Source organism: Equus caballus, chromosome 16 (assembly GCF_041296265.1).
Source record: "Equus caballus isolate H_3958 breed thoroughbred chromosome 16, TB-T2T, whole genome shotgun sequence".
Lineage (NCBI taxonomy): Eukaryota > Metazoa > Chordata > Mammalia > Perissodactyla > Equidae > Equus > Equus caballus.
This window is the reverse complement of record NC_091699.1, coordinates 95,216,960-95,239,613: the sequence shown is the minus strand read 5'-3', so window position 1 is coordinate 95,239,613 and position 22,654 is coordinate 95,216,960. Positions and strand designations below refer to the sequence as shown.

The 22,654-nt window shown below is 42.9% G+C and overlaps 3 protein-coding genes across 34 annotated transcripts in view; 2 read left to right on the top strand and 1 right to left on the bottom strand.

The window, feature by feature from the left end:
* The window catches only part of P2RY12 (purinergic receptor P2Y12), a 50,502-nt gene extending 45,919 nt beyond the window's left edge, over nucleotides 1-4,583 (top strand). For 2 of the 3 annotated variants that reach the window (XM_005600987.4, XM_070238337.1), the window contains 2 exons: nucleotides 648-814; nucleotides 2,572-4,583. In XM_005600987.4, the coding sequence (XP_005601044.1) occupies nucleotides 2,595-3,614 (1,020 nt within the window). In that variant the 5' untranslated portion in view covers nucleotides 648-814; nucleotides 2,572-2,594 and the 3' untranslated portion in view covers nucleotides 3,615-4,583. Of the gene's footprint in view, nucleotides 1-287; nucleotides 594-647; nucleotides 815-2,571 lie in introns of those variants that run through there. The other variant, XM_070238338.1, reaches the window with a different exon arrangement.
* Nucleotides 1-22,654, bottom strand: part of MED12L (mediator complex subunit 12L) — a 315,678-nt gene that overhangs the window by 89,236 nt on the left and 203,788 nt on the right. The gene's annotated exons all lie outside the window — the stretch shown is intronic.
* On the top strand, nucleotides 9,376-12,732 carry P2RY13 (purinergic receptor P2Y13). Its single transcript, XM_001489171.6, has 2 exons — nucleotides 9,376-9,528; nucleotides 9,962-12,732. The coding sequence occupies exons 1-2, from the start codon at nucleotides 9,481-9,483 to the stop codon at nucleotides 10,979-10,981; spliced, it is 1,068 nt and encodes a 355-aa protein (XP_001489221.1). The 5' UTR covers nucleotides 9,376-9,480; the 3' UTR covers nucleotides 10,982-12,732.

Genomic DNA, 22,654 nt, shown 5'->3' with positions numbered 1-22,654 from the left:
TTTATATTTAAATTCTAGTCATGAAAAGCATAAAAGACACTTTATATAATGAGCCTGGCAATGGATACAACTGTTTTTCTTTTCTAATGTAATTTCGGAATCTTATAATTTATAATGGGAGGAAACTGTTTCTCCTACAAAGAGTTGATCAAACACAGATTTAAAATAATGACATTATTAAGCAGGAAAACAACAAAGAGCAAGAGACTTAGCATCCCTAACAAGCACATTTGAGTTAATGTAATTACTTGTTCAAATGTAATATATCGGCCAATGTTGAGCACAACGTGTTTTCAGGTGAATAATCATCTGAGAAAGCAAGCCTGCAACCTTCTCCAGGAAGCGGGCTTCGAAAGGCTTGATCTCAGCTTGGATTGATCCTTTGCAATGGAAAATAACCAAAAAGAAAACTCATCAAGCATCAACTCTATGGGAGGTTTCAGTAAAAAGCCGCAAGATTTTAAATTGCTTTTTAAAAGATGACTTCTCACCCACCCTGCCCCACATTTCCCGGGGAAATAAAAGCAGAAGTCCTAAAAGCAGTCAGACGGAAATCCAGCGTCTGCATAGCTTTGAGTCCACAGCGTTTGAAGGTAATTCTGATTGTGAAGTCCTCTCTCCCTCTCTCCCCCTCTATTTCTCTCCAGAACACGCAAGACTTTACTGATGAAAGCTCAGCGAACTCTTTACCATAAAGAGTTTTAACAACTAAGCAAGGACATTAAGAGGAAAAGACCAGATGCCACTCTGCAGGTTGTGTTAACTGCCACTTACTGGATACACTCAAATCCATCAGAATCAACCGAGTAACCAGGTAACTTTATATGCAGACGTATTTGACAAACATATTTATTTACCGTATGATGTGTGTGTAATTTTCTTTCAAGTTTTCTTAAAATTGGAAACCTTTAATTAATAGCAATGCAAGCACTTATTTGGAATAAAAATTAAAATGCAAGCCACATGAATGGTGTTAGTGACAACCATTAACCTCTTCACTAAAAAAAAAAAAAAAAAAAATTATACAAAGCATGGGAATAAAATGCAAATGGGCTTACTTATTTTACCTGGAGTGTAAAATGAGATTTAAATACAGATGGAGCTGAAATTCTCCATATCAAGAACACTAGTTAAATAAGTTATGCAGAACAGCACTCCCAAAGAAGTTCCAAAACGATCAGAGAATGCACAGCTAAGAGCAAACAGCAGCAGCAGGGAAGGCTACACATCAGTGATCCTGTTAGTAACTAAATACTGGGTTTTGTTTAGCTTTGTTTGTTTGTTTTTTAAGTTACATAGGTGAGGAGGTATTGGAAATTGGAGCCATAATTCTGACAACAGGAATCTTAATCGTTTCAGTTTCAATAATTAAAGGAGGGCAAAAAGAATTCCACTGGCATTTTGGGGAATTTAGTGCTATCTTTATTTGTCATATTTAAATCTTTTGCATGGAAGCTTCTTAAAAAAATTTCAGATATTTGTACCTTTAACATTACTGCGTGTCTTATATTTTGGAACAATTTTCTGTAGAATCAATTCTATTTGTCTTTGATGAAATAAAAATATTACAAACCTCATTTTAAATTTCAAAACATAGATGCCAGATAATGTATTCAAGTCGTGTTAGTTTTCCTGACGGCTGTTGTGGTGTAATAACCCACAGACTCACACAAGGACATGGTTTCCACATTTTATTTTAGCTACCAGGATACACTCCATAAATCTGGACAGCATGCCCTGGCTGTTCTGAGGAATGCCGACAAATGCCCACCTACAGGATGCATATCCTTATTTTCTTACTATTTTAAAATTTGTACTGAATGCTACTTAAGAAAATGTATGTAAAATCTTCACACATACTGAGCAAAGTTGCAAATGCGATATGCGTGGGTTAAATACACTGGGAGCTGAAGAACGGCTCTCGGAGAGGCCGATTTTTGAATGAATGATTGAGCAACATGGAGAAGAAACAGCTTCCAATTATAAAGGAAGCTTATTTTTTTCTGATTCGGCATTTAACAATAAATTTCCCACGAGTGATCTTATACAAACGTCTTTCCATTTTTCCCTTTAAACTTCTAATAGGCTGTTCTCAGTCATTTCCCCCATAGAACCCTTTGATGGACCTAGAGCAAATGAAGTCCAGGAATAAGGACAGTGTAGGAAAAGCGACTTGTGAACAGAAACAAAAAAGTTAAAAGGCATGAAATGAAGCTGGAGAAGAATAAAGCAGAGACCAAACATTTCTCTTCTAGTTTTTATATATAAACATATGCGGGCTTTTGCCTGAGATAAAAAATGCCCCATAAGAGGCAAACTTTCAACAGATAAGAAATCCAAGTATCCACCCCGTCACAGAATGTCTTCAGGCCATTTTACTTTGCTAGAGATGAAATATTTGCCACGGTGAAATATTTTGAGATTCCAATTTCTGTGTTCCTACTAACTGCCATGACGAGGATTAGAAACGCCAATTTTTAGAGAAGCCTAGCCAAAAAGGTGACCCATGGAGATAAGAGCAAAATCAACTGTCTAGGCCTGAAAATATCGATCTCTTCCTTCCCCCTCTAGGTAGCAAGGAAGGAACACCAGCCATGGACAACCTCACCTCTGTGGCCAGGAACAGCAGCCTGTGCACCAGAGATTACAAAATCACCCAGGTCCTCTTCCCGCTCCTCTACACGCTCCTGTTTTTCGTTGGACTCATCATAAATAGCCTGGCAATGAGGGTCTTCTTCCAAATCCGCAGTAAATCCAACTTTATTATTTTTCTTAAGAACACAGTCATTTCCGATCTTCTCATGATTCTGACTTTTCCGTTCAAAATCCTCAGCGATGCCAAACTGGGGACGGGACCCCTGAGGACCTTCGTGTGCCAGGTGACCTCTGTCGTATTTTACTTCACAATGTACATCAGTATTTCCTTCCTCGGACTGATAACTATCGATCGCTACCAGAAGACCACCAGGCCCTTTAAAACGTCCAACCCCAACAATCTCCTGGGGGCTAAGATCCTCTCTGTTGTCATCTGGGCTTTCATGTTCTTACTCTCTTTGCCTAACATGATTCTGACCAACAAGAGGCCGAGAGACAAGAACGTGAAGAAATGCTCTTTCCTCAAATCAGAGTTTGGTCTGGTCTGGCATGAAATCGTCAACTACATCTGTCAAGTCATTTTCTGGATTAACTTTTTAATTGTCATTGTATGCTATACGCTCATTACAAAGGAACTGTACAGGTCCTATGTAAGGACAAGGGGCACGGGCAAAGCTCCCAGGAAAAGGGTGAACGTCAAAGTTTTCATTATCATTGCTGTGTTTTTCATTTGTTTTGTTCCTTTCCATTTTGCCCGAATTCCCTACACGCTGAGCCAGACCCGGGACGTCTTTGACTGCCCTGCTGAGAACACTCTATTCTACGTGAAGGAGAGCACCCTCTGGCTGACGTCCTTGAACGCGTGCCTGGATCCCTTCATCTACTTCTTCCTCTGCAAGTCCTTCAAGCACTCCCTGATGGCCATGCTGAAGTGCCCCAATTCTGCAACGTCTCCAGCCCCGGAAAACAGGAGAAAAGCACAGGCTGGTGGTGACCCCAGCGAAGAGACTCCAATGTAAACGAAGGAGGCAGCAGTGCGTCTGCTGGCGTTCGGAACGCCTAAAAGGAAAGCACTATGAAAACTATTAACATGACTAAGAAGCAGCTGAGTCAGTAAAGTCGACTCTTGAAACAAGTAATACAAGACTACAGAAGGACTTTTCCAGCATTAAAAGCTATCTTAAAATGTAGAAAAATAAGCTACCTTGCAGCTGTGTAGTAAAAAATCAGCGTCCAATCCCTATGCTATGTGCAAAACTACACAGAATTCATGGTTTGCAGGGTTTTGGCAAAATGGGTAACCATATAGTAGTATCTATTCCAATTCTTTAAATACATTATTGATCACAATTTTTTTTTTTATGATCAACTAAGGAAGAATGATAAATTTGATAACAACTTCTGACCAAAAGTTACACTTAAGATGTACATACATCCTAGTCCCCTAACCAGATGCTGACCTCTTATGATACTCACTAGAAAAACTGAAGTCAGCGGGACACGCCAAGAAGAACAGCTACTAACTTTTAATTATTAGCAAAAACCTAAAGGATTTAAACTAATTGAAATGGTAATTGATTGGACCGAATTTTTTTTTTAATTTTTCATTAAGGTAGAGGTTTAAAAAATATCTTTCCAATAAAAAGAGCAGAAATGGCAAAGTTATTAAAACAAGGAGTTATTTTTATGACATTCTAATACCAAAATAATATGAATATTTCCTTAACACTAGAGAAACCAGCTTTACTAATATTCTGACAACTTCAGTAAATATAATACCATCACTGACACTTAGCATTATTAACTAGCTTCTAGAAACTACCTGCTACTTGGGTTACTGAACATTTTCCATAGTGAGAAAAACAGGTTAAATATGATTACGCAGTTGCACAGCATAACTGTTAACAGGAAAATGATTCAAATGTTCGGAATTACCTGCTTGTTATTTGTGTGTACAACAAAAAGTTTACATTAAACTCTAAATCACACTTTGTTGGAATTTCTTTGCTCAAAGAGATTAGAGAGCATGACTCACCTCCTGCACACTCCCACATCAATCACACACCAAACCCGTCTGGGGAAGCTGAGCTGCCAACACTGTTTCATGACACGGTTGGGGGCAACGTGTCTTCTGAAGGTGACACCTCATATCAATTAGTTCATAAGTAAATGACAAAATAGGTCAAAATTATAATGGAGTCAGATGCCACATGAGCCATATTATTTTTAATATAAACAAAACATGTAATACACTTGGAAGCTGACATCATTTATCTCGATTATTTATGACCCTTAGAGGTGATTCTCAAATAGAAAGCGTAGATACCAGTATCTAAACATAACATGAGAAGACACTAAGGGGTGAGCGGCAGTATAAGGAAGTTCACTGAACTTCAATAATAATCGATTTTATCCAAACCCTCCACAAGTTCTGCTGAGCTAAACTTCAGCACAAAGTTGAACTTATTTTTTTATATTTTTTTGTTTTCTTAAGGAAGATCAGCCCTGAGCTAACATCTGCCACCAATCCTCCTCTTTTTTGCTGAGGAAGGCTGGCCCTGAGCTCACATCCGTGCCCATCTTTCTCTACTTAATATGTGGGACGCCTACCACAGCATGGCTTGCCAAGCGGTGCCATGTCCACACCCGGGATCTGAACCGGCGAACACAGGCCGCTGAAGCAGAATGTGACAACTTAACCGCTGCATCACTGGGCCGGCCCCAAAGTTGAATTTATTTAATTCTCTTAATAGTATCTACTCTCAAGTGGCCACATTTACTTCTCTGGCACTGCCACAAGTGAGCACTGGATGTCAGTGCAGATGAACAGAGACACGCGTCAAAAAAGAAGCATATTCTACATACCACTGGGACAAAAGCTAGCCTTTTCTGCCACATAGACTAATGCAATTCACTCCAATGTCCTAAGTGTGCACGGTCTGTGAGAATACCAGGATATCTGAGATGAAAGAGGAACCAGAGATCAACTCATACGACCCTCTTATTTCGCATTTGGGAAAAATAAGGGGTAGATCCATCTCACAACCCACCCAAGCCAGGGGCAGAGTGGATTAACACTGACCACCTCAAGGAGCCAGGACCACATGAGGCGCTGCGAGCTGCGGAGTGGGCAAAGACTTTCCTGCATCATCTCCCATTTTCAATTAAACTAATTCACTGGGTGGCAATCTCCACAAAAGAAAGAAAAAACCAGAAACACTAACGATATTACGGTACTTTTGCAAAAGAACTGTAAAGTGTTCGGAATTACCTATATTTTCACATATAATACTAAAAATTTACATTAAACTCTAAACACACTTTGTTGAGAATTCTTTATCCAAAGATATTAGCATATACTCCCATATCAAACGTCAAACTGAACATATGCAAGATAGACTGAGAGATGAGTATCCCAGAGTGCTCATTAGACACAGAACAGGTCACCATCTCCAGCTTTAGGAATTATAATAATTAAAATGTAAATACGTATCTGCACACACATTAGTCCATATACGTAAGGGGGGACAAACTCACACTGTCGACTATATATGTGTCTCTATTTGAATTCTTTAAACTCATTTTCCTTTTATAATAAAAAGATGAAACCAAGTATTAATATAAATTGTTTCAGATAATACTGTGAATTTATTGCCTATTTACAGCTATACATAAATTTTCTAATACTGATTTATAGACACAGATTGCTACATTTATTTTATTTTTTATTTTTTTTGAGGAAGATTAGCCCTGAGCTAACTACTGTCAATCCTCCTCTTTTTGCTGAGGAAGACTGGCCCTGAGCTAACATCTGGGCCCATCTTCCTCTACTTTATATGTGGGACACCTACCACAGCATGGCTTTTTGCCAAGCGCTGCCATGTCCACACCCGGGATCCGAACCAGTGAACCCCGGGTCACCAAGAAGCGGAACATGTGAACTTAACCGCTGCATCACCGGGCCGGCCCCTCATTGCTACATTTAATGTTAAGTTGTGCAACTTATTTTAGCTTATTGTTACCAGTTTTGGTTAATCCAGAGTGGAATTTTTAAACAATCTCATATAATCTGAGAAAGTACCACGGTATACTTGGAAATAAAAGGCTCTTCTATGAGTACAGGACTTTCCACCTTGACTTTCATTCCAATTAAAAGCAAACACTTGCTCACCTTTTTAGACATTCATTATACGGTACTGGTTACCACACCGACAGGAACCTTTAGACTGTTAACGCTGATCCAAAGGAAAACCCAAAGGAAACTACAAACGGGAAAAGTAGTTTTTATTCCCATTTGGCAGGTTTCGAATTTCTATGACTTTTCATTATACCTTCTTTGATTCTCTCCTGATCGTACTGCTTTGAACCAATTTATGTTTTCAACTTCACACCTCATTTTGAGGCAGAAAGTTTCACAAGTCCAATAACCTTGATAGTTGATTGTTTCCCCCCAAACGTCAATCAGTAATATTCGACTCAAAACCTCCAGAATCTGGGAAACAATTGTGTCCACCCTGTCTGCGGCTCCTGACCGTCAGGGGAGGAAGCAGGTTCTGGTCTGCAGGGGGCTTGGGCTGCCTGACTTTGGGCAAACGGCTTCACTCGTGGGCTTCAGTTTTCTCACCTGTAGAATGGGACCCATCTCTGAGGACTATTGTAAGCAGTAAACCAGATCATGTCATCACTTACAACAGGATAGTGGGTGTGATGTTAATGGCTTTGACTACATTCTGTTGAGCCTCACAGGATTTAAATATTTAGTTTATTGCCACTTGTCAGGCTCCTAATTTCTGGCACTTTTCATCGTATCTTCTTTGATTTTTCCCAAAAATGCCCATGGCATTCCATTTTTCCTTTAATTTCACTTAACAAGAAACATACTCACCCCTACCACATGACAGGCATTATTCTATGCACTTGGTGAATGATCACTCATTTTTTTCCCCTAACAATCCAACAGAGCAGATACCGTTACTTCTTTTCATTGTAAAGAGAGCACAAATAACTTGCCAAGGTCTCAAGAAAAGTTGGAACAAGGAATTGAACCCAGACACTGGCTCCCCAAGGCCGTGCTCTGGTCTGCCCTGCAGCACAGCCTCTCAGACATGCCCTCGAGGGGAGAAGACCGCCCTGGGGCACCAGCAGGGCTGGGAAGGAGGGGTCAGTCAGCTGATACACATGGAGCACAGGGACATAAGGAAGGAGCAATCTGTTGGATATTAACTAGGGTCAAACGTCTTGAAACCTACAACATTTAAAAGAATATGCTTCCTAATTCTGGAAATGAGCACCATAAGTCAGTTCCTCTTTTGAAAGTTTCCCACATTTTAGTATTTCAAAATTTGACCAAAACGTGATTTCCAATTTTCATATTATGAAATTCTCCTGTATGGCATTTCCCTTGTTTACACTGAAACTATTCCAAATCTTCACCTAGATAATGGGTTTGGAGCTGTGGGAGAAATTAACACTTAATTATGTTGGTCAAATCTAGCTCCTTAAAAAATAAAAGAAAAGTTTGCTTGTTTTTTCCCTCTACTGAAGCAAACAAAAAGATATACGTTTAAATTATGTTGCATTACATTACTGAAATCCAGAATCTGTATTTCTATGAATCAATTATTTTGAGTCAAAAACATATTTTTCAAACTGTACCACTATTGGGTAGTTCCAACCAAAATCAGCGGGCATCTTATTGCCTCATATTTAAAAATGTCCAGTGGGATACGGAATTTTTACTCTCAGAATCCCATGCCAAGTTACCTAAAAATTCTCAGTCAACAAGACCCCACAGTCTGGTCCAAATCTGTGGTAAATCTTGTACAAAAAATATGAAGTGAAAGTCACCATGGAGAATGCCACCTTCCCTCCGAAGATCTCCAAATTTCTTCTTTCCCTTTATCTACCTGGCAAGGAAACATTTCTGTCAGAGACAACAACATTTTCCGTATAAAAGTAGCAATTATGCCCTTTCAAACTTGAATAGATTAAAAGGAAAAACGTTACAGACCTTGGCCCAAAGTTGATTGATGAAATTCCTGAAGCCTTTGGCACTTCACATACAACATCAAATACAGAAGAGATTTCCAAAAACAGCTGTCTAATGAGTCAAACAGTGTATCTCCAATTAAATCTGCAATCGCTCACCACAGGAGTGAGTGGCTAACATTTTTCAGCGCTCCAGCATTATTCTGGGCACTCAGTTCACCCCCTCAACAACACTGTGTCTTAGTTACTATCATTAAACCCATTACACAGATGAGTAGACGAGGAAATGGAGGCACAGAGCTATTAAATCATCCGACTATGATCTAGACCCCAACAACTGGTGGATCTGGGATTCTAACACCAAAACTCAGGGTCTAATAGCCCCTAGCTCTTAGAAAATATGTGATTTTATCTCTCAGAGACTAGAAGACCAAAAGACTAAGATAAATGTCTATATAAATAAATAGGCCATCCTAATGAACACAAATTTCTGGAAAAAGCAGTCTACAAGGATGCAGAAGACGATTCTGTCTGATTTTAGAGTTAACTCTTACTCTCCTACTTGGTTGCAATTTGGGGTTATTTTCTTTATCTTTTCTGCCTCTTATTATTACATACAAGAGGGACTCAAAAACTTCATTGAAAATGTAGATAGGATAAACTGCAAGAAAGTTATAAATATATGTAAAGATAACTGGAACTAAACTAAACCAATTCAAGTCATAGTAGATTAACAGGACCTAAGTTTGCAATGAGAGGATTTTTATTAGAAGATCTCCCAGAGGTCTGCCTAAGAAGAAGGTCTGAGTGACCACAGTGCGCACAAGAAAATGAGGAAGGAACACCAGTATAAGAAAGCAGGGTGCCAGCTGCCTCGGGTTCCTCGCAGCCGACCTGATGCCCGCCTCGTCAGAGGACACTCAGACGGGCGGCCTCCCTTCGAAGGTGAGTTCTCATTTGTATTACGAGTGGGCTTGCTTAGGAAAGACAGAATATGTTCCAGGGAAGAAAAGGCTTCAGGTTAACACTCTACAAACCACAGACCATGAGCACAAGGAGCTCCACGGTGCAGCAGCCTGGCGTGCGTTCTGAGCCCTGCCCCGGGGCTTTGCTGCACCGCGGCGTTCCGGGCAGCGCCTGCTCCTGGGCTGCGGGAGGGCGGGACAGTAACAGCACTTTCACGCCGCCACACACCTATGCCACGCCGTGAGCACTCTGGCCAGAGACAACACGCTCCTTCTCGACCCGTCTGTTGAGCCTGATGAAGGAATGTAAGGGGCTAACATGTTACAAACCTCACGTCTGCTTTTAAGCAGCAGCATGTGGAAATCAGGAAACACTCGTGGTTTGACTTGGTGTGTGTGCTTATCTGTCGCAGCTGATGTTGGAAGCCATGAACGCCACGCTGCTGAAGGGCCTCAACGGGTCGGAGCGCTGCCCCAGAGACACGCGGGTCGCCCAGCTGGTGTTCCCGGCCGCCTACACTGTCGTCTTCCTCGCCGGCCTCCTGCTGAACGCCGCAGCCCTGTGGGTGTTCGTCCACATCCCCAGCTCCTCCACCTTCATTGTCTACCTCAAGAACACGCTGGTGGCCGACCTGATAATGACGCTCACGCTTCCGTTCAAAATCCTCTCCGACGCCCACCTCGGCCCCTGGCAGCTCAGAGCCTTCGTGTGTCGTTTCTCGGCTGTCATCTTTTACGCCACCATGTACGTGGGCATCATACTGCTGGGCCTCATAGCCTTTGACAGGTTCCTCAAGATCATCAGACCTTTTGGAAAATATTTCGTGCAAAAACCCGCTTTTGCAAAAACGGTCTCGACCCTGGTCTGGCTCCTTTTGTACCTCACCTCTCTGCCAAACGTGATCTTAAGCAACAAGGAAGCCACACCGTCGTCTGTGAGAAAGTGCGCCTCCTTAAAGGGTCCTCTGGGGCTCAAATGGCACCAAGTGGTGAATAACATATCCCAGTTCATTTTCTGGACCGTTTTTGTCCTAATGCTTCTGTTTTATGTGGTGATCGCAAAACAAGTATATAATTCTTACAGAAAGTCCAAAAGCAAGGAGAGCGGAAACAACAAAAAGCTGGGAGGTAAAGTGTTCGTTGTGGTGGCCGTCTTCTTTGTGTGCTTTGCTCCATTTCATTTTGCCAGAGTGCCATATACACAGAGCCAGACCAACAGCAGGACTGATTGCCGGGTGCAAAACCACCTGTTTATTGCTAAGGAAACAACTCTCTTTTTGGCAGCAACTAACATTTGTATGGACCCCTTCATATATATATTCTTATGTAAAAAATTCACAGAAAGGCTACCATGCATGAGAGGCAGAAAGATGGCAACATCAACCCAAGAAAATCACACCATCCAGACTGACAATAACATAACCCTAGGCTGATAACTTTATTATGGTTAGCTTCTATTTATCAACAAGACTTTAAGAGACAATTTATTTGGAAATAAAATTTAAGCAATGAAAGAAAAAACGGTTGGAACAAATGCTTTCTTACACTTTATTATCCTGGTGCAGAAAGGATTATGTAAATTTTAAGGCCACATAGATTTATTCATAAGCAAAATGAAGTGTCTGAAAGAATGCAACAGAAAGTAAACGGCCACTAGAGGTCGGCTTTTTGAGAGCATTCGCTGAAAACTGGGGAAAGATTTACTATGGATAAATGTATATCCCTAAAAACCTCCCCTCCAAAATACCTTCTCACATTCTTTTACACACACAATTCAAACAACACTACTGCTTCTGTGTCCCACAAATGTCGGTACTTGTCGATTTTAAAAAAGAATAAAACAACCTTGAAAGTCCTCAGGTGAAAGCTGAAGCTAGGGGTTGAAAAGGATGCTAGAGAGGAAGTATCTGGGGAGTGGGGTGGCTGAGAAGCCCTCTGGAAGCCGGGATGAAGGGGCTGCTCCTTAGAATTACACAGCACCTCTTCCTCACTCTCCCAGTGCACCATGGGAGCACAAGCACCATCATTAAACCACACGTGCACTGCTGCACTGCAGTACCTTGCTCACATCATAAACGTGCACAATTCAAGGGCAAGAATACTGTATTCTTCTTGCTTGGAATTCTCTCTCTGCCCAGCAAACACTCTATTGGTGGCTGAATATTCTGCCTTCTCCGCAAAGCCTGCCTGGGCCACAGCGTCTGCTCTCCTGCCTCACCTTTGGCTGAAGAGCAAGACTCCTCCCACTGTCGTGTGCACAGAAGGCCCTCACTGCTAGTTCCCCTTTACGGGATGGTTGTCTTCTTGCCCACATCCCCCAGAGGCAGTGGATTCTTTAAGAAAGACGACACGTTTTGAAGACAGAAAACATGCCATGTTTTCTTGCTATCTCCCACACTACTTCCTGGAGACCATGGATTCCAAATGTTTTAAGTAGAATATGTCATCATTATGCCATTCTTGGTCCCTCTAGAGATGGGACTGCTGACCCACAATCAGTAACATTCATACCGGGAAATCTGTCATAGGATGGTGACCTACCAGTACTTATTTACCTCCAAATTTTCTCCTGAATCCCTTCATGGTTCAAAACAACTAAAATATGCTCATCTGGAATTGTGGACGCTGGTTTGTATGTTCTAGAGAAAATGCACACAGAAGTAGTCATGCTCTGTAAATGTGCCACCAGCGCCCACATGATCATCAAGGTGAAGCCCAGGCCTCATTCCACGGCCTCAAGGGCCATGAAGGTCCTGGAGCCTGCCTCCCTTTCTGGCCTTGTCTCCTACCTGCTCTTCCATCGGGAACTTCACACTCTGTGTAGACGTGTAACTGCCAGAACACGCCCACTCCTTTCACTCCTGTGTCACCGCACACGTAAACCTCGCTCTGACTCACCAAGGAAAACTCTTATTCATCCATGAAACCCTAAGTTGCCATCACTTAGGCCATGGAATCTCATCTAGCCAAGCTCCTACTACCTCCTAAACCCAACTCTTCCCTTATCTGTCTGTTGTCACGGTAGGACACGCCACTGTATGGTGTCACGTCTCAACTTTTGTATTTATCACATTGTTTTGTAATTACTTGCTCACAAATGTATCTTCTCTTTTAATAAGATACGTAAACTTTTGAAGGCAGGGATTTCGTCTTATGTACAACTAATAAATACTTGATAAAATAAGTCAAGCTGGTTTTATATTTACATACTAGAGGAGCAAAAGGGAAGCCAATTCTCACTGACGTTTTTCTCATCAAAAGAGGATATAAATTTCTTGAAAGCTCAAGCTCTTCTCAGTTGCCTTCCTACAGCAGGTACACAGGGGCCTGGGGAGGGGGGTGCTCTGGGGTTCCCTTGTGAACGATCGTGAAGGAGGCAGGATACTAAACAGCATCTGTAGAGCGGGGGGGTTAATGTCCATCATATTTCAGTTTTACAGCTATTGACAAAATGCTTTAGCTATGCACTGTTGGTTTTGGTTAAGTAAAACTCGTAATTACAGCATATAACAATCTCCAAAACTCTCCTTTTAGAAAATACCCTTGTCTGATTTTCATTCTCTCAAATAAAAGAATTAAATCATAGTAACTGTTGGAGATGTCACTAAATCCACATTACTGATACTGAGTACGTTACACGATCAGAACTAGACTGCAACATTGTATTATAAGTAACTGCGCCTAGATAATGCATGCAATTTTTAGAAAGACCTTTCAAGATAAAATTTTAAAAGCAAATCTGTCCTCCATAAATTCAAATACTTAATTCCATTATAATAACATTATAGTCAAAAGCAGAGTACCTGATATGCAGAAGGAAATAATCTACGAAGTACTTAGAGAAGTGACATCTTAGAGCCATCTCAACATCACACTCACAAAATGCAAAGCAACTATTTGAGAAGCACCTCCCAAACTAGCATCACAGATACTGAAGTCTAGGATACGTACAGAAGAGGATGCTACATCATAGCCATTAATGACACACAGGAGAGAGGAAAAGGGAAAAAAACAGCAGCTTTGATACACTGTGTGAGCTCAGAACACGATTAAGGGCTTTTGTCAAAAGCCAAACTGTAATTATTTTTATGGACCAGAGCTTCTGAATATCCCGGGGGCAAGAGAAGGGGAAGGGGAAGGAATGTTGCCTCACACAGAAGAGTTCTTGGAAACCAAGAAAAATTACTGTAAAGGAGGAAGGAAGAGGCAGAGGAACAGTGTGAACTGCCAACTCACAGAAGTTTGAAGGCCGATAAAGTCATCATCACAGCTAGAAAAGAGCTATTCAACCTTATTAAACCTGCTACTTCGTATATCCCATATCCACTTTAAAAACAGTTCCTTCCATAACTTTCTTAAGTCTTCTTTCTAAAGCATTAGCCCAGGCAAACTCCATTCCTCCAGCAAGTTAACAGGTCAAAGTTCACATGGGTCCTAAAAGAACAAAACCTCCAGAGCAGAAGGGCACACCCTAGCAGTGTCAAATACCACAGGAACACATGTTAAGAGACAGCAGCCCTACTGAGCAAAGTGGGGAATTTAGAAATCATGGGAAGTGCCTATAATCACAACCAAACATCTTAAATTTGACATGAAAACAAAATGCAGGTAACAGAAACACAGAACAAATGTGTCAGTCAGTAGTTCTCACACTTTCAGTGGGTACCAGAACTAGCCACAGGCATTCTCAACACATCACCCCCAGAGTGTCGGATACCGTGGGCCTGGGGTGGGGCCTAGGAACAAGTTCCCAGGTGACATCGACGTCTGGACCACACGTGAAGAACCTCTGGGCCACATGCTCCTTGAGGTTGCTACTGCCAATAAGGACTGAGTCACAGCACAGCCCTCCTGGATGTGGATGCCCAAGAGTGGGATCTGTCAACAGGAGACAGACAAAATCGTTATTAAGAGAGCAGGACAGACGTAAGGTGACGGGCAGTGACAAGGACTATGACTCCCTGGGAAGTTCATGACCCGCTGAAGAGGCATCTCCGATGCTGGGCCAACTGTTGGCACAGGAGCGAATCTGGGCCCAGGGTGCCGGCAGCAGCAGCAGCAGCGGGAACAAGACTCGGATCAGTGACAACAGCAGCAGCATATCCACGACTTACTCTCTACTAGGACCAGGCAAGTGGACAAGGAGCTCTAAAGATCTTACCCCATTTCAATATCCCAGGAGACCTGTGAAGTGCTATGTTACCTCCATTTCAGAGATTAAGAAGTTGAGAACAGAGAAGTTAAACAACTTGCATGGAGTCACACAGTTGCTAAGTAGCAGAGCTAGGGCTGGAATTCAGACTCTGGCTTCTGAGCCATGTTCTTAACCACTGCATTTGCAACCTCACATCTCCTAATGTTCCCAAGGGAAATCATACATCTCTCCTGTGCAGTATGCCCCGCGAATTTCAACACTTCCATAGCCACCCCCACACTCCTGACCCACAGAAACAACACAGCCATGTTTGGGCCGGAACTCCCCAGCCGCTGCCAGCTACCGTGCTCTGACCCAGAGGCCACGGAGAGCTCCAGGCCCAGCCAGCAGCTCCCACCCGTTTACTCAGTGCTCGCTCTGCGCCGTGCTCTGCGCTCCACAAGGATCAACTTCTCTCTATTTCTCGCCACAGCCCTCTGAGAAAGACACTATAAGCCTCCTTGTTGGGGGGCGGCAGGGGGGAATTGAGGCACAAAGGGAACAGAAACCATGCCCACAGCACACATGACCCAGCAGCAAGCAGCGGCAGAGCTGGGATGGAAACCTAGACCACCGCCTGAGGCTCCGCTGCCCGCCCCTCCCGCCAGGCCCGCTCAGCTCCTCCGGGGCTGGGGGCTGGCATTGAGGCCGCAGCGGGGAGGGGCAGGAGGGGTCTCCTGAAGTCGCGGGGGAGGCTCAACGCGAACCGACTTCAGCAGCCCCAGGGTCGGCGTGGCTCCACCGTGGACCGAGGAGCACCGGGGGAGCCCGCAGCCCTCGAGGGTTCTTGAGGCGCGGACCCCCGCAGAGGGGCCTCCCTGGGCCACAGCAGGTCAGCCCTCCCACGTGCGTGCAGGGCAGGCGCCCCCCGCTGGGGAGCCACCGTCAGGCCCGCGGAGCGCCCGCATCCAAACGTGGTGAGTGGTCGGAGGGACCTGATTCACACACCGCAGAGGCTCACAGGAAAAGGCCGCTGGTTCCCAATGGGGAAACTAAGGAAGGCCTCGCAGCAGATAGAACATTGAACCAGACCTTGAAGGAGGAAAGACAGCATTCCAAAGAGAAGCTGCGCCGCCCCAGCGCTCCCGGGGATGCAGGTGCTCGGGCGGGCTGTGGCGCGGGGATGCACCCACCGAGCCCGGGATGCCCCGCGGGTCCCAGCACGGCGCTCCGCCGTGGGCCGGGGTGTCTGCGCTTCTCGACGAGCACCGACGGCTTCTCAGGTGAAGAGCTTCACGCTCTGTGCTGTGCTCTGGGAGAATCGTTGGCCGGCAGCGGGATGATTCTGGACTGAAAGAAGAGCCACGGAGGCCGAAGGATCAACTAAAGAAGGGTTCCATCTACGCAGGCAAGAGCCAAGGGGAAAAAATCGGATGTGGGCCTTAGAGACATTTTTGGAGAGAGAGGTTTTGAGTTCAAGACCACAGGAGAGCGGGAGATTATATGTAAAATATATGTGATTAATGTGCAAAATGTATTCTCAATGGGGTCCATAACCCCCACCCCACCTCCTTCCAACTGAGATTCCCTGCTCGAAAGATCGTTACCTTGGGCAATGTATTGGATCATGAAGGAAGGCGGAGAAGCAGATTCTGGGGATGGTGAATTTGAAGCATGAGTGAGAGAACCGGGCCAAGGAGTCTAGCCAGAGGGGCAAAATATGGAGCCAGGGCCCTGAAGACAGGGCTAATCAGAGGCTGAGGGAATCATCTTTTCTAAGACAGGGAGAGAATAAGGAATGAGCTGCGCCTGCAGAGGCCATGTTGCACACGTCTCACGGACAGACCGGACAGAAGAGAAGAGGGGGAGACACCTGCGATTGAGGGGAGGGGACAATGGTGAATTAAAAGGAGGAACAGGAGATCGAGTGTCCTGGAAACCAAGGAACAAGAGAGATTCAAGGAGGAAGTAACAGTCCACAGAATATGACGCTCTGGAGAGGTCAAATGTGATGAATCTGCAGCTGTGAGGCTCGTGGTGACGTTAAGGAGGAGGTAGGGGAGAGGCCCCGACTGTGACGGGATGTGAGGGACCACCAGCAACTCTTACCTTGCCGTAAAGGACACATCAGTCTACAGGAGTTCCATGGAGAGACAAACAGCTGTGCTATTAGCTTGGCTTTTCCCAGGGTTCCTAAGACCAAGGAGAGTAGCTCCTTCCTATGCTGCCTGTGCAGGGCAGAGCGACCATGCTCCCTGAGAGTCAGCACACAGCAGAGGCACAACCACGGGACCAAGCAGACCCAGTTTCAGGCAGAAAACGGGTGCCAGCATAGCACAGATCCACAGGCCCAGGGTGCTGACTCCCCAGCCCCCCATCCCTGCTAGTAAAAGTATTTATAGGGGAGGAGAGGGAGGCCTGACGGGGACACCAAGTGTAGGGCTGCGAGCTGAGAACATGGGAGGAGTAATAATCTAAAAGAGACAGAAAACGGAATTTCAGACTTACAGTAAGTAGATCATCATCCAGTTTTTTTAAAAGTTCCGTAGCTCACTCAGCATGGGAACTCTTGCCACTTCTGTAATAAAACTCGAACTGACAAATGTAATGTTCTGGAGCACAGTAATAAAACGTCTACCTTTACTTTTGAAAGGCAGCTTAAACATTAGATGCTTGTACGTGACCTTACTTAGTGATATTCACCTTAAGGAATTTTATCTAACATATATCTGAATACTTTTTTAGCTTTTTAAAAATATTCGCTTTATGCTTTAAATTTATGTCATATACACATATATTACTCTCTGCTTTTTTTTTCTATTTAACTCTGCAACTGAAATTTCCTGCAACTCAAACTGCCTGAGCTGTGAGAATGCGGGGACCCTGATTCTCCCCTCTTCTCCCCCCACATATCCTGGACTCAGCTTTTACACTTTCCTACAATTTCAGATATCTGGAATAAGCTAGTCCTAATTTCCTCCTATTCAGAAGAGAAAGATATTGGGGGCCGGCCCAGTGGTGCACCGGTTAAGTGCTCATATTCCGCTTCTCAGTGGCCTGGGATTCACTGGTTCAGATCCCGGGTGCAGACATGGTACTACTTGGCACACCATGCTGTGGTAGGCATCCCACATATACAGTAGAGGAAGATGGGCATGGATGTTAGCTCAGGACCAGTCTTCCTCAGCAAAAAAAGGAAGATTGGCAGCAGTTAGCTCAGGGCTAGTCTTCCGCAAAAAAAAAAAGAAGAAGAAGAAGAGAAAGATATTAAGAAAGAATATGAAAAGTACTTGAAGCAATCATCAGTTCCTCATTAAAGGAAAACCGGGAGCTTTCTAAGGGCAACCGAAATATGGACTTACCCTGGCCTCTTAGTTGAGTGTTTTGAATTTCTAATCATTCCAACTTTACATTCAAACAGACACTCCCATTCAGGCACTTACTCTCCCTCTGCCTTCTGACCAAAAAAAACCCCAAAAGCTACTGTTCACTGAGTACCAACCAAGTTCCAAACACTGCAGAAGTTCCCTGCATATTATCTTATTTAAGCTTTACAATCTTACAATGTGGCCATTCCCAAGCTCACTTTTCAGAAGAAGAAAACTGAGGCTCAGCTCTATCAAATGACTTGCCCAAAGTAGAAAGCTACTAAGTGGAGAGGCTGAAATCCACACTGCCTGGCCTCTGTATGACCCCAGTTCCTGGGCTCTTGTCACGGCCCCAGACCACCTCTCACAGCAAGATTTCCAAAATGAGCTGAGGGATCAGCAGCCCAGCCCAGGAGAGATTGTGGATGTGAGGGCAGGAGCCAGACACAGGCTTATCAGCAGACTCCATCTCCAAGCCAGCCCTCCCCTTCAGTCGGCCACTACACATGACGTTCTCATACCAGAAGAACGTAAGTGCTTGATTTAAAGCAGCCCTAATAGACACAAATCATTTCAAAGGGCATATTAAACACAGTAATTCAAGCACAGGGACCTAAAGATACCAATCTCAGCAAGGGAACATTAAAGGGTTTGTAATAATCATACTCAGCACAAATTCTCAGCTCCTGGATGTGAGCCACAGTTGGGGTGACTTTCGTGTAGAGAGAGATGGAACAGTAAGATCTGGTGAAGATTTTACTACAATCCTTGTTGTACATTCTGGCTACATGCAAAAGACATGGGCGTTCAAGAAAGATCAACTTGAGCCACGTTTCCATCAGACCCTTGCTTGCCTTTGTTGTGCAACAATGCGTTTCTGTGCTACAAAGGATTAGGAGGCCCTTTATAAGTGCATTTTCCTTTAAGAAGAAATGGATACATTTGAGATTAGAGTGACAGAGGAAAATGGAATTACAACACAAATGCTCTGGAGCAGGGGATGTTGTGCCCAGGTCCACACCAATGCAGAGAAGCAAATAAAGAAGGGAGCGAGGGGAAGAAGTCATATGCAAAGGAGAAATGACCAGAAGACCAGCCTAAAGCTCGGTGATGCACGTGCCAACGTCTCACGAATGAAGGCAGGAAATAGGAAGAGAGTCAGAAGTTCATCCCAGGACTTAGGAAGACTTATCCATAATCTTACCAAATTTTTGTTCCTTATAAGATCTAAGAAACACATTCTCTTCCTGAGTGCTCTGTCTCCTTAAGAATATATTTTCAAAAATCAATAGCATTATGGAGATTCTCATCTAAAATTCTGTGATTAAACCAGAATCCTCAGTTTAAAGAAACACTGAAGCCGAAATAAGCCAGTTAGAGAAGGACAATCTCTGTATGACTCCACTCATATGAGGAATTTAAAAATGTAGACAAAGAGAACAGATTAGTGGCTACCAAGGGAAAGGTGGGGTGGGGGGTGGGCACAAAGGGTGAAGTGGTGCACCTACAACACGATTGACAAACATTAATGTACAACCGAAATTTCACAAGATTGTAACCTATCATTAACTCAATTAAAAAAAAAAGAAACACTGAAGCCAAGAGAAGTTGAGTGAGTCACCCAATATCCCAAAGAAAAAGTGAGTTTGGATCCACCAGCTTTGTGACTAGTGATCCATGAACCAGGTCTATGTCCAAAACAAGATCACAGCTATTCATAGTTGACTTCAGAATTCCAAACGCCAACGTAGACTTCAGGCTAATGCGTCCAAACTGCTCAGAAACTCTTAGAAGCAGCCCCTCACCGCACGCCCCACAGGATGGGCCTAGCAAACACTGATCAAAGCAATCTGCAAAAGCAAGAAGATTTAAGAAATAGTTGGGGGGGGGGGGGAAGTGGTAAGATTGTTCTAAAGAATGAAGCAGTTCTAAAAAGACAGTAAAACCAAATGCAATGTGTGACCACTGACTGGATTCCACATCAAAAAAAAATTATAAAAAATATTATTGGGAAATTGCAAAATTTTAATGCAGACAATATTTCAAAATTCATTGTTCCAATATTAATCTCTTGACTGGTAACAGTATTGTGATTAGGTAGGAGAATATCCTTGTTCTTAGGAAATTCAGGCTGAAGTCATTAGAGGTGAGGCATTGGTCACAATGACACCAACTTCAGACTGATCCCCAAAAATGAGGTGGGGGAGGTGGAGTAAGTGAAAAACATTAAAAATTTGGAAATCTAGATGAAATCCAGTTGAAATATTATTTCAACTTGTCTGTAGGTTTAACATCTTTAAAAAATAATATTAGAAGAAAAACAAAATCACCCCTAGTGAAAAATGAAACAAAAAAAATTTCTAAACATTGTGGTGGTAGAGAAACACAGACACACCTCCCAGGATGTCGTCCTGTATTCAAAATAAATTTGGGGTTAGTAATGCCTAAACAATGTTATTAAAATAGCATCTCTACATTTAATAGGACCTTCCAATGGAGCGGCAAGATAATTATTGTTATAAACTCTCCTGTGGCTTTTATGAAATGTGAGACCTGCTATAGAAAAAAAAAAATCAGGCAGGTTTACCTTTGGGTGATTTGAACCATAATAAAATGATAGGCTGGTTTTTAGCTGCTCTTTTCAGCAGGCATTATACCTTTTTCGTGACTAAACGTGTAGGACTTCCCTTTCTGGATGTTAAGTAAGACCAGCTTTAACGAGTCCCAACTGGAGGCTGGCAGGATGAGCAGTAAGACAAACACACACAGGCTCCTCGTGTTCACTTTCTCATGACTACACTGGATTTACTCGCCGGCCAGAGAAGCTTCTAACAGGACAATCCAACTGTTCTGTTACAGCCAAGGAAGGGAAGAGCCTACCCCATCCCCGGCCCACCCGGGGAGGAGAAACAGAGAGCCACCCACTGCTCCGAAAGGACGCAGCTCCTGTCCTCCTCCAGGAAGAGGCCTTCATAAACCGACCCACGCCAAGTGGAGACGGGGAGGCGCTGCATCACGCAGGAAAAACCCAAGGTCCTTCCGCAAACATGGAAAGCCCACCATGCTCCTTTCACACATTGGCCTTTTTCCAGCGATTCTTTTGAAAAGGCACTCAAAACCGGGTATTATAATCCTGAATTATCAAAACATTTTCCCTTCAAATTCAAAATAGAAAAGTATGACAAAAACACTGTCAGCAGCTTGATACAAATGAAAGGCATTTTCTTTAACATAAAAAATCAGTATTAATTGATCTTAATAGGCTAACGTCAAACCAGGTAAAAAACAATGCCTTAAAACTTCAGGTAGACAACAGAACAGCCTTTATTCCTTTAACAGAAGCTTATGAAATATTTGTCCAAATAAGTTCCCTAATATAATTTCACACACGCCGCTGGAAATCTGAGATGATAACCCTCAGAAGCAGCAGAGAAGGTCTCTTCTCAACATTTCTTTAAGGAGGCTTTTAATACTTGGCAGTTGGTTCTCCTGGCAGGTAGGCTTGGCACTATGAGCAACATCACTTATTATTTATGGATCATAGTGACCAACGGCAAAGAGTTCAACCCAAGAAGGGCAAGTCTCTCACTAAGGTCTGCACGGCATCAAGATGCAGCAACGGGCTTCACGGGCTAACAGCGAAATCCGTGGGGAAGAAGAAGAAAGCGCCGCAGGGAAGAATCACACCTAAAGCAAGGACTCTAAATCTGGCGAGTTCTGATAAGACGAAGCCATTATGACGTTGGCAATTTTTGTTCGGAGACTTTCCCCAGGGCTAGCTAAGCATCCATAACAGACTTAATCCACCCTGAATAGAGTGGAAGGGAAACCATTAAAACTGTGGTTGTCTGTTTCATTTGTTTAGGAAAAGGCAATGGAAGAAACATAATTTTGATATCCCAACTATTGGTATTTAAATTAAATGCACATTTGCTTTTCTGTATAAACACAGAAAGAAAACAAACCAGTACACGGACACTATTTCCTCAAGGTATAAATAAACACTAAGGAACACCTATGATTGATTTACTAACTTCAGGAAGGTTCCACCTTTGATTATTATTTTCATTTATCTTCTTCCACGAGAGTAATTGGCTTTCATTCCATTTGGTGACATTTTTACTTATTTATTTGAAGGTTGCATTCAAGAAAATCTTGGAATCTTTTGGAGATTATTATCTGAAAGTTCTAAAACTAATTGCAAATAAGAAAAAGTGATTTAACTATACAAATTCATCATTGTAGGAAGGTTTTTAAAAAGAATAAAACAAATGGTCTCGTGTTTAAGAATGGAATTCAAAGGATTCGGAACTCAACCCTTAAATAACTTTATTTAAAATATTTTCAATATTTGTATTTGTGTATGTGTGAAAGTAGGTCTATAGATTTCATCAGATTCTTGAATAAGACTAAGGTTTCCCAGGTTTACCAATCATTAATATAAACACATTTTAATTTTAGTCCTTAAATAATACATAGAATAATATCTTTAAAGGATTTGTCTTTCATAAAATATATTCTGATTCCTTTTAATCAAAATTTAATTAGCGGGAAGGTTGTAAATGCTTATTTTCTAATTAGCAATAGGAAGCCAAGAAAAAGGC